Here is a 12,550-nt window from a genome sequence, read left to right on the forward strand (position 1 = left end):
GCTGAGGGTGGAGATGGGGGCGGGAGGGGGAGCTGGAGAGTTCTTCGGTGGCAGATTCCTGGGGCTCTCCACTGCCAGCCTTAGGGCCTTCTCTGGTTCCATCACCACACGGGCCAGCTCAGTCTCCCCAGCCCCCATTCCATTCCACGTAGACCCGCCAGGAGGAGGGGGGTAAGGAAGGAGGACAGGAAGAGGGGGAGCCAGCTCTCAGAGGGGAGGGGAAGAGAGGGGAGGGAAGGAGACCGGCGGCTGTAGCTCCCCCGGGTCGTCCTCTCCTCACTGCCAGCGTCCTAGCTCCAGGCACCATGTCCTCCGTGGGCTCCCACAGCCACACCCTGCGCCGGCTTCCTCTACCACAGTTGCTGCTGCTGCTGCTTCAGGCCTTGGACTGGGGGCTGGGCCGAGCCAGTCCCGCCGCGGGCCCCCTGGAAGATGTGGTCATCGAGAGGTACCACATCCCCAGGGCCTGTCCCCGAGAAGTGCAGATGGGAGATTTTGTGCGTTACCACTACAATGGCACCTTTGAGGACGGGAAGAAGTTTGACTCGAGGTAATGGTTTAGGCACCGCCAGACTGACCACCTCTTTCCTTGAACGCTGGCTCCTGGTGTCTGGGCTTCTCTACACTCCTCCCCCTCCCCCCCCCCCACTCCCAACCGTTTCATTTTGTGCTGGGATTGTGCCTTGAACTCAGGTCCTTACTCTTGCTTAGCTTCCTTCCCCCCCACATACACACTCAAAGTTGGTGCTCTACTACTGGAACCCCACCTCCCCTTCCAGCATCTGGCTGACTAATTGGAGAAAAGAGCCTCATGGGTTTTTCTGCCTCGGGCTGGCTGGCTTCAAACCATAATCCCTGGGTCTCAGCCTCCTGAGCAGCTAGGATTATAGGCATGAGCTACGGGTGCCAGGATCCCCCCTCTCCTTTTTTCCCTTTTAACCTCTGCATCCCAATATTTACGCATGCTCCCCTAAGCCCTCAAAGGAAGTTCCAACATAGTCACCTCAAAAGTTCACCTTAGTTTCTTTTGACAAACTCCAACATCCCCAGAATACTTGCTAATCAGAGGCGAACTGCGCTCCTAACTCACCACTGCTGTATTGAAAGCCACAGTGGGAAGAAGATGGAACCAGCTGCCTGTGAACCCTGGGTGGTCCTTTTGCCTGCAACTTTCTTCCTTTCTTCCCAGCCTGGCTTGCCTGTCTGCTTTCACCTCAAGTGTTCTGTGCCTCTGTGATTAGGGTGGGGATAAAGCTGGGTGGGCACTATAATTAAGCCAGCAAAATGGATCTGAGGGTAGGGCATAACTCCATGCCTGGACTATCTGTCCACGTGTCACAAGCTGACATGCTATCCTGAGCACTTCAGAGGGTTTTCCTGCCTTGCTCTCCAGGGCAAGCTTCTCCATTTTAGCTCAAGCAGGCACACACCACCATCTATCTCACCAGTTTTGGGGTTGAGAGACAGGCTTCTGGACTGATCCACACACTTGGTCCATTTTGGTTGGTGAGTGCAGGGCAGGGCTGCGTGCCAGCCTATGGGGGCAAACTGTAGGTCCCATCACAGTAACTCTCTCTGGAAAGAATCCACCCTCTTAGATCCTTCCTGACCTATACACCACAGCCCACAGGTCATTAGTAGCCATGACTTTGGATACAGGCAGTTCAATGGGCAAGAGTAGGATCTCCAAAGTCCAAGGCGCTGGGTTCAAATCCAGACTAAGACAAGAGCTGTCATCTCTTTAAACTTTGCCATCCCTACCTGAGTACCAGTGGCTCACACCTGTAATCTTAGCTACTCAGGAGGTTAAGATCTAAGGATTGCAGTTCAAAGCCAGCCTGGGCAGGAAAAGTATGTGAAACTTTTTTTTTGGATGAATAAAGAATGGAGCCTTTATTTTCATGTTTAACTGATAGTTTGGATTGATGATATCTTTTAGGCTTCCACAATCCACATCTGATAGTGTTTTAAAGTATAGTGAAGCATTTAGGCAGAAAAGGAAAGAATTCTGGTGGAGGGATTATTTATGAAAATGTACCAATGAGATAATTGTAAGTGTTGGGAATCACAAGTGCTTCAGTGTTGTAGGGTAAAAAGGGCAAGAATTATAAACAAACAAGTTTGACATGAAATGTACTTACTACTTTACATATGTAACTGTAACCCCTATGAACGTCACCTTGACAATAAAGTTAAATAAATTTAAAAAAAAAAGAATTATAGGGCTGGGAATATGGCCTAGTGGCAAGAGTGCTTGCCTCATATATATGAAGCTCTGAGTTCAATTCCCCAGCACCACATATATAGAAAATGGCCAGAAGTGGCTCTTTGGCTCAAGTGGCAGAGTGCTAGCCTTGAGCAAAAAGAAGCCAGGGACAGTGCTCAGGCCCTGAGTCCAAGGCCCAGGACTGGAAAAAAAAAAAAAAAGAAAGAAAAAGAATTATAAACAAAAGGAGAAAGTACTGGAAATTTGGCTGAAGAAAAAGGTTCTGTGAAACTTTTTTAAAATCTTTAATTAGTCATCCAAAGAACTGGAAGTAGAGCTTTAGCTCCAGTGGTAGAGTGCTAGCCTTGAGCAAACAAAAGCTTAAGGACAGTGGTCAGGCCCTGAATTCAAATCCCAGGACCAGCAAAAAATAAATAAATCACAGTTTAGTGATTTCCACAGTGCTGCAGGCCTCCTGTGTCTTGACCCTGAGGAATCAAAAGCCTTGATGGTGTTGGAATTTTGCACAGAGCTTGAGCTTTCCTAGCAGCACTGTGAAGGAACCAGGCCAGACATAAAACTTGCCAGATAGACAAAGCAAGGTATGGGCAGAAAATGGGAGCATGGCTTACAATCCTTGATCTTAAGAGTTGTCAGCTTTTTCACTCAAGGCTGGTGCTCTGCCACTTCCAGCTTTGTGCTGGCTAACTGGAGGTAAGAATCTTGAATCTGTCTGCCCCAGCTAGTTTCAATCCTCGGATCTCAGCCTCTGAAGTAGCTAGGATATTAAGTGGGAGTTACAGATGTGATTATAGGTATGAGAACCCTGATAGAAAATTTTCTTAATCCACAGCCCTCTTTGATCAAAATAAAATCTTCCCACTCTCACTTTACTTCAAGAAACTTTAAACCCATACATAACTGGGCAGCAGTGGCTCATGCTTGAAATCCTAGCTACTCGGGAGGCTGAGATCTGAGGATCATGGTTCTAAGCCGGCCTGGACAGAGAAATCTATGACACTTTTTTTTTTTTTGGGCCAGTCCTGGGGCTTGGACTCAGGGCCTGAGCACTGCCCTGGCTTCTTTTTGCTCAAGGCTAGCACTCTGCCACTTGAGCCACAGCGCCACTTCTGGCCATTTTCTGTATATGTGGTGCTGGGGAATTGAACCCAGGACCTCATGTATATGAGGCAGGCACTCTTGCCACTAGGCTATATCCCTAGCCCCTCTATGACACTCTTGTCTCCAATTAACCAGCAAAAAGCCAGAAGGAGAGCTGTAGCTCTACTTGAATGAGAAAGCTAAAGGACAGTGTCCAGGCTCTGAGTTCAAGCCCCAGCACACAGACACACACACACACACACACACACACACACACACACACAGGCCACAATTTTAGAATAGGCTTTTTTTTTTTTTTTCAGAATCTGAAGCCATGGGGCTGGGGATATGGCCTAGTGGCAAGAGCACTTGCCTCGTATGCATGAAGCCCTGGGTTCAATTCTCCAGCACCACACATATAGAAAATGGCCACAAGTGGCGCTGTGGCTCAAGTGGTAGAGTGCTAGCCTTGAGCAAAAAGAAGCCAGGGACAGTGGTGCTCAGGCCCTTAGTCAAAGGCCCAGGACTGGCCAAAAAAAAAAAAAGAATCTGAAGCCAAACTAGGGGCTAGGAATATGGCCTAGTGGTACAGTGCTCCCCTCATATACATGAAGCCCTGGGTTCAATTCCTCAGCACCACTGATATAGAAAACGGCCAGAAGGGGCGCTGTAGCTCAAGTGGCAGAGTGCTAGCCTTGAGCAAAAAGAAGCCAGAGACAGTGCTCAGGCCCTGAGTCCAAGGCCCAGGACTGGCAAAAAAAAAAAAAAAAAAAAAAAAAAAAGAAGAAGAAGCCAAACTAGTCCCCATTCCTTACCCCTAGCCTCTCTGCTTTCTCTTCTTCTCCTCCTTGGATAACAGATGACAAATGTGTGCCTTGGATCTCAACAGATCACAGAGCCATGAGCTTGGGCAAGATAAGATGCCTACTCCACCAGGTCATCATCTTAGTCTGTCTGTCTCTGTCCCTCTCTTTCCTTTCTCCATCTCTCTTCCTTTTCTTTATTTGTTTTTGTTGGTTGTGGGGCTTGAACTTGGGGGCTAGGGGCTGTTGCTGAGCTCTTTTGCTCAAGGCTAGTGCTCTACCATTGTGAGCCATAGCCCCACGTCCAATTTTCTGGTGGTTAATTGGAGATGAGTCTCATAGACTTTCCTGCTGGGACAGGCTTTGAACTGTGATCGTGATCCTCAGATCTTAGCCTCTTGAGGAGAGGGAGAGAGAGAGAGAGAGAGAGAGAGAGAGAGAGAGAGAGAGAGAGAGAGAGAGAGAGAGAGAGAGGCAAAGAAATGAAGAGAAAAGGTTAAAAACTAATGCCCAAATCACAGTGGATAGAATTCACCCAGATAACAAATGTGAAGTGCCAAGCATTTAATCTAGCATATACTGTGCACTCAATAAATGCCGAGCATTTAATCTAGCATACACTATGTACTCAATAAATGGTCCCTTTGCCCTTGGAGCTATGTTTCCCCCTCTTGCTGTCAGCACACTGAAGTGCTAGGCAGGCCTGTTTACCCCACCCCACTAGCCCTCCAGTGTAATAACCCCCTTTCTAGAGACTTCCCTCTTGGAGCAGCCCATCCTCCTAAGGCTAGGCATTCCACCCTGCTTAGGAGAGAAAAGGTGGAGAGAGAGAGTATGTGTGTGTGTGTGTGTGTGTGTGTGTGTGTGTGTGCATTCACACCATGCACAGGGAGGGAGGGGGCCTTGCATCTGTGTGTGTGCATAGAACTCCGTGGGTGGAGGGAGCCATGTGGCTGTGTGCACCCTCACCTGTGCACACCTGAGATCACCATGTCCCACCCGGCCTTTCCCTCCCCTCCAGCCATAACCGAAGCAGCTTGGTGGCCATCGTGGTAGGTGTGGGTCGCCTCATCACCGGCATGGACCGAGGTCTCATGGGCATGTGTGTCAACGAACGCCGCCGCCTCATTGTCCCCCCGCACCTGGGCTACGGCAGCATCGGCGTGGGTGAGGAGACCGGGACACGGGTGGGCCGGTGGGGAGGCCGGGTGTGGCCCAGAGGCTGAATCTCAAGAGCCACTGAGTAACTCAGCCACGATGGCACCGCCTCGTCTAATTGATGGCGGTTCTATGGTGAACACTTTGGTTTTCCTGGGTCTGGAAGGAGGAGAGGTAGATGCCGGGCTGGGGCCCTGGCGGAATCACAGTTTGGGCTAGGAAAGAGGGGCCGGTGTGGGGGAGACAGTGCAGGATCCTCAGATGTCCACCCCCCAGCCCCCACCCCACCCCCCATCCTGGAGGTTGTCACAAGTGTTAGCTCCGGCTGCTCTGCCCACACAGCGGGGCTCATCCCCCCCGACGCCACCCTGTACTTCGACGTGGTCCTGGTGGACGTGTGGAACAAGGCAGACACGGTGCAGGTGAGCATCCTGCTGCGCCCACCGCACTGTCCCCGCATGGTGCAGGACGGTGACTTCGTCCGCTATCACTACAATGGCACCTTGCTGGATGGCAGCGCCTTTGACAGCAGGTAGGGGTCGGGGGGGGGAACCCTGAGGGCTGGGGCGGGAGGAGAGTGGCAGAGGGAGAGGGATCTGGAACCCCATCCTGCTTTCTGCCTCATTCTCTGCAGCTACAGTAGAGACGGCACTTACGACACCTACGTGGGCTCGGGTTGGCTAATCAAGGGCATGGACCAGGGGCTGCTGGGCATGTGTCCTGGAGAGAGAAGGAAGATCGTTATCCCTCCCTTCCTGGCCTATGGCGAGAAAGGATATGGTAAGGGCAGGCAGAGGGAAAACCCAGGGCTCCATATACAACTGTTCAGATGTGGTACAGCCAAAGACACAAGTAGACAGAGCCTCGCCCTTGGGGATTGTCTGGCTAAGAAGGGCTGCTTATCCAGACGCATGCAAAGGCTCAGTGCAGGCTGTGACTGACCGTGGGAAGTAAGGGAAGGGAAGGGTCAGGGAGGAGTACTCCCAGGAAGCCAGAGCAGGTGTTTTGGCCTGGTGTCTGCTTAGACCTTTCTGTGCCTTGGTTTGCTCCCCCTCTGTATGGCTCCATCTCTATCCTCCCTCCCAGGGACTGTGATCCCCCCTCACGCCTCCCTGGTCTTCCATGTCCTCCTGATCGACATCCACAACCCAAAGGACACTGTTCAGCTAGAGACGCTGGAGCTCCCCCCCGGCTGTGTCCGGAAAGCCGCAGCTGGGGACTTCATGCGCTACCACTACAACGGCTCCTTGATGGATGGCACCGTCTTTGACTCCAGGTCCGGGGGGAAAGAGGGGGCTCTTGAGGAGGGCAGGTAGGGGGTGGGAGGACCACTCTGAGCTGCACGGAAGGGGAGGGGCCCCTTTGACTCCCTCCCTGGCCCTCCTCACCTTGTATTTGCAGCTACTCTCGCAACCACACCTACAATACCTATATCGGGCAGGGCTACATAATCCCTGGCATGGACCAGGGGCTGCAGGGCGCGTGCATAGGGGAACGCCGGAGGATCACCATCCCCCCGCACCTTGCCTATGGGGAGAACGGGACTGGTAAGATAGATCCCCTCTGAACTGCCTCCACGGGACACAGCAGTTTCTGTGGATTCATTTGCTTTGATGTCCAGCCTCCTGTCCTGTTCCCACCTTTTCTTCCAGGGTAGTTCCCAATCCCCTGCCGTAGTGAAGAAGGGCAGTCAGCTCCTGGGTTTGGGGACAGAGGTGTTTTTCTCATAGAATAGACCCAGCACAGCCCAGGAAGCCAAAAGGTCTGAATTTGTGGCTCTGGGTACATTTAGGGTCCTCACTAGTCATTGATCAGAAGGGTGAATTACAGGGTGCCTGCAAGATTAACAAGTGGGACACACCAGGGTCTGGTGGCTCACACTTCTATTCAGAAAGCTGAGACTTGAGGATTGCAGTTCAAAGCCAACTCAAGCAGGAAAGTCTGTGAGATTCTTATTTCCAGTAGACAAAGAAGAAGAAGAGGAACAGTGGCTGGAGTGGCAGGGTGCTAGCCTTGAGCAAAAGCAGCTCAGGGACAGCACCCAGGCCTTGAATTCAAGCCCCAAAGACCAGCACCAAAATAAAAAAAAAAGTGGGACAAGGCTCCCCTTGCCTTCTGTTTCCTCACTCCAACAGGAAGCTGTGGGAAGCATTGATCTGGACAGGAATGCTGTCCCATCTTGCAGTCCCAGGGTGGGGAGGGGCTGCCTGGTCTGGGTTCCACGGAGATAAGTGAGCAGCCCTATGTAGAACCCCTTCCCAGCTGACCACACCCCCATGTGACCTCAGGAGACAAGATCCCCGGCTCGGCTGTGCTCATCTTTGACGTGCATGTGATCGACTTCCACAACCCCGCGGATCCAGTGGAAATCCAGACCCTGTCCCGGCCTGTGGAGGCCTGCAACGAGACCTCCAAGCTTGGGGACTTCATTCGCTACCACTACAACTGCTCCCTGCTGGATGGCACCAAGCTCTTCTCCTCGTGGGTCCAGGGCAGGGATGGGGCTGGGCAGGTGGGTGGGCATCAGTGCAGGTGGCCTGCACGCTGGCCCCAGCTCCTCTCTCTCAATCGACAGGCCATCATGGCACTGTTGAGACATGGCTGACTCAGAAGGCAGAGCTGGAGGAGGACATTATTTGCTTTTGTTGTTTGCTTTGTGCCACTACTGGGGCTTGACCTCGGGGCCTGGGTGCTGCCCCTTGGCTTTTTTTGCTCGAGGCTGTTTGTTACTCTACCACTTGGATAACATCTCCACTTCTGGCTTTTGGTTGGTTAATTGGAAAGTCTCACAGAATTTCCTGCCTCGGATGGCTATGAACCATAATCCTCAAAGCTCAGCCTCCTGAGTAGCTGGGATTACAGGCATGAGCTGCTGATACCCCACTTGCTGGTTATTATGTGGGATCCCATGCCTGTATTCTTGGGCCTCCATACTGCTGGCGGGTGGGGCGTGGGAGGGGTGCCTCTGGAATTGAAGGGTTTGGCTTAGGACCCGTTTGGGGGAGAACCCGGGTGTGAACTGGCAGGGGACAAAGACCGATGCTGACCTGTGAATCTGTTTGCCTGTAGCCATGACTATGGGGTCCCGCAAGAGGCCACTCTGGGGGCCAACAAAGTGATTGAAGGTCTGGACAGGGGCCTGCAGGGCATGTGTGTGGGAGAGAGGAGACAGCTGGTCGTGCCACCACACCTGGCTCATGGGGAGAGTGGAGGTGAGAGACAGAGCCCTGGGGCCCATGGGTGTTCCTTCATCCCCTTTGCTGTTCCAGGCTTCCGAGGCTGGTGGGAGGGCCTGGGGGTGGTTCTATAAACATCCCCACACCTCACTCTGTAGCACCCAGGAGAAACTGAGGCCTGCGGATTGGGAACCACAGTGGGAAGGCTTGCAAAGGCAGGCCCACCCTGGCTTTCCTAGGACCCTTCTCTGTTTTTGTCTCTTCCTCCTGCCAGCCCGGGGTGTGCCTGGCAGTGCCGTGCTGCTGTTTGAGGTGGAACTGGTGTCCCGGGAAGACGGGCTGCCCACAGGCTACCTGTTTGTGTGGCACCAAGACCCTCCAGCCAACCTGTTCGAATACATGGACCTCAATAAGGATGGAGAGGTCCCCTCGGAGGAGGTGGGTTGGGAGCTCAGTCACAAGCACCAGCAGGACATGGGTGTGCTTGTATGTTACATCTCACCAACACAGGGCACACTCACCCTCCCTTTCCCACCCTGCTGCCCCTACGCTGAGCCACAGGCCTTGGCTTCTTTACGTTGTTTTATTGCCTTTCCTTCCTGCACTTGTGCAGCTGGTTTCCCACCTAGATTTGGCAGAACTTAGGCCACGCCCTCACATCCACACCCCCACAGGCCAGGCCACACAAGTCTCTCCCAGACTTGAGTTGAGGAGGGCACTAGGAATAAAAACACTGGCCGAGGGGCTGGGGATATAGCCTAGTGGCAAGAGTGCCTGCCTCGGATACACGAGGCCCTAGGTTTGATTCCCCAGCACCACATATACAGAAAACGGCCAGAAGCGGCGCTGTGGCTCAAGTGGCAGAGTGCTAGCCTTGAGCGGGAAGAAGCCAGGGACAGTGCTCAGGCCCTGAGTCCAAGGCCCAGGACTGGCCAAAAAAAAAAAAAAAAAAAAAACACTGGCCGAGGGCTGGGGATATAGCCTAGTGGCAAGAGTGCCTGCCTCGGATACACGAGGCCCTAGGTTCGATTCCCCAGCACCACATATATGGAAAATGGCCAGAAGGGGCGCTGTGGCTCAGGTGGCAGAGTGCTAGCCTTGAGCGGGAAGAAGCCAGGGACAGTGCTCAGGCCCGGAGTCCAAGGCCCAGGACTGGCCAAAAAAAAAAAAAAAAACACTGGCCAAGTGTGGTGCTAGTGACTCGTGCCTATAATCCTAGGTATTCAAGAAGCTGGGATCTGCAGATCCAAGTTTGAAGCCAGCTTGAGCAGAAGTCTGTGAGAGGGCTGGGAATATGGCCTAGTGGCAAAAATGCTTGCCTCATATACATGAAACCCTGAGTTTGACTCGCCAGCACCACATATATAGAAAGAGCCAGAGGTGGCGCTGTGGCTAAAGTGGTAGAGTGCTAACCTTGAGCAAAAAGAAGCCAGGGACAGTGCTCAGGCCCTGAGTCCAAGCCCTGGACTGGCAAAAAAAAAAAAAAAAAAAAAAAAAAAAAAAGTCTGAGACTCTCATCTCCACCAAACTACTCAGAAAAAAACCAGAAGTGGTGCTGTGGCTTCAGTGGTAGAGTACTAGCCTTGAGCAAAAGCAGCTCAGGGACAGACAGGTCCTGCAAGCCCCAAGACTGACAAACACCGGCAGGCCAGGTGCAGGTGGCTTAAGTGGTAGAGCACTAGCATGGAGCAAAAGTGCTCAGGGACAGCACCCAGGCCCTGAGTTCAAGCCCCACTGACCAAAAAAAAAAAAAAAAAGAAAAAGCCACTAAAACTGGCAGGCCCTTCCTAGGGCCATCCACATGGCTACTCCATCATGACCCTCACTTCCTGACTCTCCTCTCTCCACAGTTCTCCTCCTTCATCAAGGCTCAAGTGCAGGAGGGTAAGGGACGCCTCTTGCCTGGGCAAGACCCTGAGAAAACCATAGGGGACATGTTCCAGAACCAGGACCGCAACCATGATGGCAAGATCACAGCTGAGGAGCTCAAGCTGAAATCAGATGAAGACCAGGAACGGGTCCATGAGGAGCTCTGAGGGCCTGGCCTGTTGGGGGGGGGGGGGCAGTGGCAGGAGACTGGCCTGCCAATAGCCCCCAGCACCCCTGCTCCCCGCCAGGATAACTCTGGGATCCCCTGGACAAGTGCCAGGGGAGACTTCCCCGGGCTTCCCACCAGCCCTGGGTTTCAATGCACAGTGCAGACCTCGAAGCCATTTGCTCTTCCCTCCCTGAAAAAGCTTGGGGCTGCAGAGTCCATCTGGGACTGCCTAGGGCTATTGCTGGCCCCACGCCCACACCTCCGGTCCTCAGCACTGGACTCTGAGCGGGGCTGAGGGCCTCACAATTACTGTGTCCTTTATCTCCCCTGCTCCCAGGCCCCGGCCCCCTCCCATCCCATTCCTGCCATGGCAGCTCCCTGGGACATGAAACCAGAGCTGAGTGACCCTACAGCCTCTCTGCTCTTCCTGGCTCCTCAGGCAGAGGCAGCTCCGGGGCAGCCAGTCATACTGTCAGCTGTCCCCATCACTCCTCACCTGCCTCCTCCCAGGCACCAGAAGTCAGGGCTGGGCTTTGGGTAGCTTTTCATCCCTAAAAATGGCTCCTTCCTTTTTAAGGAGCCTCAGAACAAGAAGGGAAGGAAGGCCATGTGAAGAAACCTCATATGAGCTTCAGGGCTATGGAGACCTTTGGGTTTGGTGCTAACGCGGGGCTGAGGTATGAGGGAGGCAATAGAACTGTGGGCTTTCAAAAGGCCGGGCTGGTGTCCAATCCCTTTCTCCTTTGTGTCAATAAAAGGTGGAACCTAAGGCCTCAGAAGGTGTGGTCTTTTCAGGGCCAGGGGGGTCCGCGGGGAATTTCGTTTTCCTGTAGTTCTGGGGTTTGAATCTGGGGCCTTGCGCTTACTCGGCAGATGCTCTACCCAGCCCCAGCCTTGTTTCGCAGTTATTTTTTCAACAGCATCTCGTGTTTTTGATCCAAGCAGCCACCAGTGATGATCTTCCTATCAATGTCGCTCACAGCTGGGATAAAAGGCACGTGCCTCTACACCCAGCTGGTGAGGTATTGTTAACTTTCTGCCTAGGCTGGCCTCAAACTGCTCTTTCCCATTTCCAACATCCCAGTTGGATTGCAGGCATGCACCAGGGAAAGTAATTACTTATTTAGATGATACTGGGGCTTGAACTCAGGGTCTAAACACTCAAGGTCCCTTAGCTTTTTCACCGAAGGCTGGCACTCTACTACTCGAGCCATGCCTCCACTTCCAGCTTTTTGGTGGTTAGCTGGAGATAAGAATTTTACAGAGGGGCTGGGGATATAGCCTAGTGGCAAGAGAGCTTGCCTCCCATACATGAAGCCCTAGGTTCAATTCCCCAGCACCACGTATACCGAAAATGGCCAGAAGTGGCGCTGTGGTTCAAGTTGGCACAGTGCTAGCCTTGAGCAGGAAGAAGCCAGGGACAGTGCTCAGGCCCTGAGTCCAAGGCCCAGGACTGGAAAAAAAAAAAAAAAAAAAATTTACAGAGCCAGGTGCCAGTGACTCACGCCTGTCGTCCTAGCTACTCAGGAGGCTGAGATCAGAGGATTGTGGTTCAAAGCCAGCCCAGGCAGGAAAGTCCCCAAGAGATTTTTGTTTCCAATTAACTACTCAAAAAAGCTGGAAGTGGCTCTGTGGCTCAAGTGGTAGAGTGCTAGTTTTGAGTACAAAGCGGCTCAGATGGAGTGTAGGCCCTGAGTTCAAGCCCCAGAACTGGCAAAAATAAAAGTTTCACAGATTTTCCTACCCCAGCTGACTTTGAACCACAACCTTCAGATCTCAGCCACCTAAGTAGCTGGGATTACAGGTGTGAGCCACCCAGTGCCAAACAAGTCTGACTTTTAACCACCAGCAAACACTAGATGTGGGCTAAAATGACAGAACATCAGCTACGAGTAAAAGAGAAAAAGCAAGACTGCAAGTCAAGAAGTCCCCAGGACTACCAAAAAAAAAAAAAAAAAAAAAAGCCTGGAACTTCAACTCAGGGCCTTAGGCAGGCAAGTGCTCTGCCATTTGAGCCACATCTCTAGTTCTTTTCACTTCCCTTATTTTTTAAATAGGATCTTGCATT

General features: G+C 52.5%; 1 protein-coding gene across 1 annotated transcript; it reads left to right on the forward strand.

Annotated features, from left to right (window-relative positions):
* Positions 1 to 18: 18 nt before the first annotated feature.
* On the forward strand, positions 19 to 11,248 carry Fkbp10 (FKBP prolyl isomerase 10). The gene is made up of 11 exons (XM_048365260.1): positions 19 to 171; positions 287 to 550; positions 5,132 to 5,277; positions 5,611 to 5,800; positions 5,903 to 6,048; positions 6,355 to 6,544; positions 6,670 to 6,815; positions 7,557 to 7,749; positions 8,338 to 8,480; positions 8,719 to 8,882; positions 10,295 to 11,248. The coding sequence occupies exons 2-11, from the start codon at positions 306 to 308 to the stop codon at positions 10,478 to 10,480; spliced, it is 1,749 nt and encodes a 582-aa protein (XP_048221217.1). The 5' UTR covers positions 19 to 171; positions 287 to 305; the 3' UTR covers positions 10,481 to 11,248.
* The last annotated feature ends 1,302 nt before the right edge of the window (positions 11,249 to 12,550 follow it).

Source organism: Perognathus longimembris, chromosome 17 (genome assembly GCF_023159225.1).
Source record: "Perognathus longimembris pacificus isolate PPM17 chromosome 17, ASM2315922v1, whole genome shotgun sequence".
Classification (NCBI taxonomy): Eukaryota; Metazoa; Chordata; class Mammalia; order Rodentia; family Heteromyidae; genus Perognathus; species Perognathus longimembris.

Bases quoted from the DNA above. Each gene is read 5' to 3' on its own strand.
- Fkbp10 (XM_048365260.1), top strand. From the start codon at position 306: ATGTCCTCCGTGGGCTCCCACAGCCACACCCTGCGCCGGCTTCCTCTA. The intron at 5,801-5,902 runs GTAGGGGTCGGG...CATTCTCTGCAG, and splicing joins GGCAGCGCCTTTGACAGCAG to CTACAGTAGAGACGGCACTT. The intron at 6,816-7,556 runs GTAAGATAGATC...ATGTGACCTCAG, and splicing joins CTATGGGGAGAACGGGACTG to GAGACAAGATCCCCGGCTCG.